General features: G+C 53.1%; 1 protein-coding gene across 1 annotated transcript; it reads left to right on the forward strand.

Moving 5' to 3' along the window:
- Positions 1-837: 837 nt before the first annotated feature.
- On the forward strand, positions 838-2116 carry LOC111140569 (prohibitin-2-like; the record flags this gene model as incomplete). The annotated part of the gene is made up of 3 exons (XM_022492781.1): positions 838-1054; positions 1480-1609; positions 1709-2116. Coding segments are annotated over 3 exons (529 nt in total), but the record flags the coding sequence as incomplete, so codon positions are not given.
- Between the last annotated feature and the right edge of the window lie 6 nt (positions 2117-2122).

Here is a 2122-nt window from a genome sequence, read left to right on the forward strand (position 1 = left end):
TTAATTTATTTGACAGAGCACAAGTAGGCAGAGAGGCAGGCAGAGAGAGAGGAGGAGCAGGGAACCCAATGCAGGGCTCGATCCCAGGACTCTGGGATCGTGACCTGAGTTGAAGGCAGCCACTTAACCAACTGAGCCACCCAGGCACCCCCAGAGCAGTACATTCTTGACGTACAGTGTGTTCACCCATACCTATCAACTGTCGCCCCCGCTAATGTAAGTTCAGTGACAGCACTGTTTGTCCTTTCTTATTCACTGGCTAGATCAAAGCATTAGTGTAAAGCCTTGTCTTCTTTAACTGCTTGATTAATTCTGTCCACTATTGTCCTCTGTCCTGGGCAGACTTGGTCCCACTTTTCACTGGAGCACCTGTTCCCTTCTACACCGTCCATAGAAGCTGTGTCTTTGAGATTCCCCAGACCCTTTTCTCACACACAGGCATGTACACACTAATTCAAGTAGCTCACCTGTGCTGTACTGTTTTGTACTGTTTTTAGTGCAAATGGCTTAACATTCCCTGAATCCTAGGCCCTGGGGATAAAGGATTCATAAAACACAATCCTTATCTTCAAGTCCATATAGTCTCATAAAGAAGGCAGGTGATTACCATGCAGTGTGAGAGAGCCTACAGTAGAGGTTGAACACAGGACAGAAGCAAAATGAGAGGTCGGCTCTACTGGTTGGAGAGCTGGCAAGTCGACAGGACTTTACAGTGGAAGAGGCTACATTTGGCCTGTCACCTTGCACAGCGCTGCACCAGGTATAGAGAGCGGCATATGGAGGAGAAAACGCTTGGAGAAGGGTCTTTGGCTAAAAGGCCAGGTGAGGACCCTGGAGCCGTGGCCAGCTGCTGCTGACCTCTCTCTCAGACCTGCAGATGGTGAACATCTCCTTGCGAGTGCTGTCTCGACCGAATGCCATGGAGCTTCCCAGCATGTATCAGCGCCTAGGGCTAGACTACGAGGAGCGAGTGCTGCCATCCATCGTCAACGAGGTGCTGAAGAGTGTAGTGGCCAAGTTCAATGCGTCACAGTTGATCACCCAGCGGGCCCAGGTCTGAGCTGTCACCGTATACGTGGCTTCCCACCTTCCTTCCTAGGCCTGAAACAGTGCATATTAGGAAGAGCAGCTTGTTAGAAAAGGGTCACAACCCTAGATCCTTTTTCACCTCAGAGCTGCACTGATGGCCACTGTGGGAAACAGGGCGAGTCAGGATGGGTGCTCAAGCAGTAGGAAGCATGGTGTTTTCTCACACTAGCAAAGTCCAGAGGTACATAGGTTGGAGAGAGTGGGAAATGAGTCACTGTGACCTACTGGAAAGATTGGACCAAATCCCTTCCAACTCAGGTGTGCTAGTTGAAGAACCAAGAAAGGATTGTTTTCTGCCATTTTCTGGAGCTCTGATATTCAGACGATCATAGCAGTCGCCCTCCCTTCCAGTTCTCCAGTCTCTTCATTCCACCCCTCCATGACCCCCAGGTATCCTTGTTGATCCGGCGGGAGCTTACAGAGAGGGCTAAGGACTTCAGCCTCATCCTGGATGATGTGGCCATCACGGAGCTGAGCTTCAGCCGAGAGTACACGGCCGCTGTGGAAGCCAAACAAGTGGGTGAGTTACAGGAGGACTTGGGCCAGGGCTTCTGCAGATGCAGGAGGCAGAACGGGGTCTCTGAGACCTCACATCTGTGACCCCCCCCTCCCACCACAGCTCAGCAGGAGGCCCAGCGAGCCCAGTTTTTGGTAGAAAAAGCAAAGCAGGAGCAGCGGCAGAAGATCGTGCAGGCAGAGGGTGAGGCTGAGGCAGCCAGAATGATATCCTGCTGCAGAGAGAGGTCTCTGCCCAGTCCCTGGAGCATGATGCTTCCTCCTTCTCCCTCCTGGGCCGGTTGATGACACTAAGGCGAATGCGACTCCGTGCTGTCTGGTCCTTGGCTCCCTGGGGGTGGAGGTTTGGAATGGGATCTGAAATCTTAGTGGGGTGCCCGAGGCCTGGCTCCCCACTGTAAGGCAGATCCATAGCACTGCCGGCCTTGCCTCCATTTCTGCTGCTGCCTCCAGTTTCTGGCAGCTGCCTGCAGGGGGGCCCACAGGTGGGGACCAGGTGGGACCAGGCACGAGGTAT

The sequence above is a fragment of the Enhydra lutris genome, unplaced genomic scaffold (genome assembly GCF_002288905.1).
Source record: "Enhydra lutris kenyoni isolate GAN:26980312 unplaced genomic scaffold, ASM228890v2 scaffoldscaffold3710, whole genome shotgun sequence".
NCBI lineage: Eukaryota > Metazoa > Chordata > Mammalia > Carnivora > Mustelidae > Enhydra > Enhydra lutris.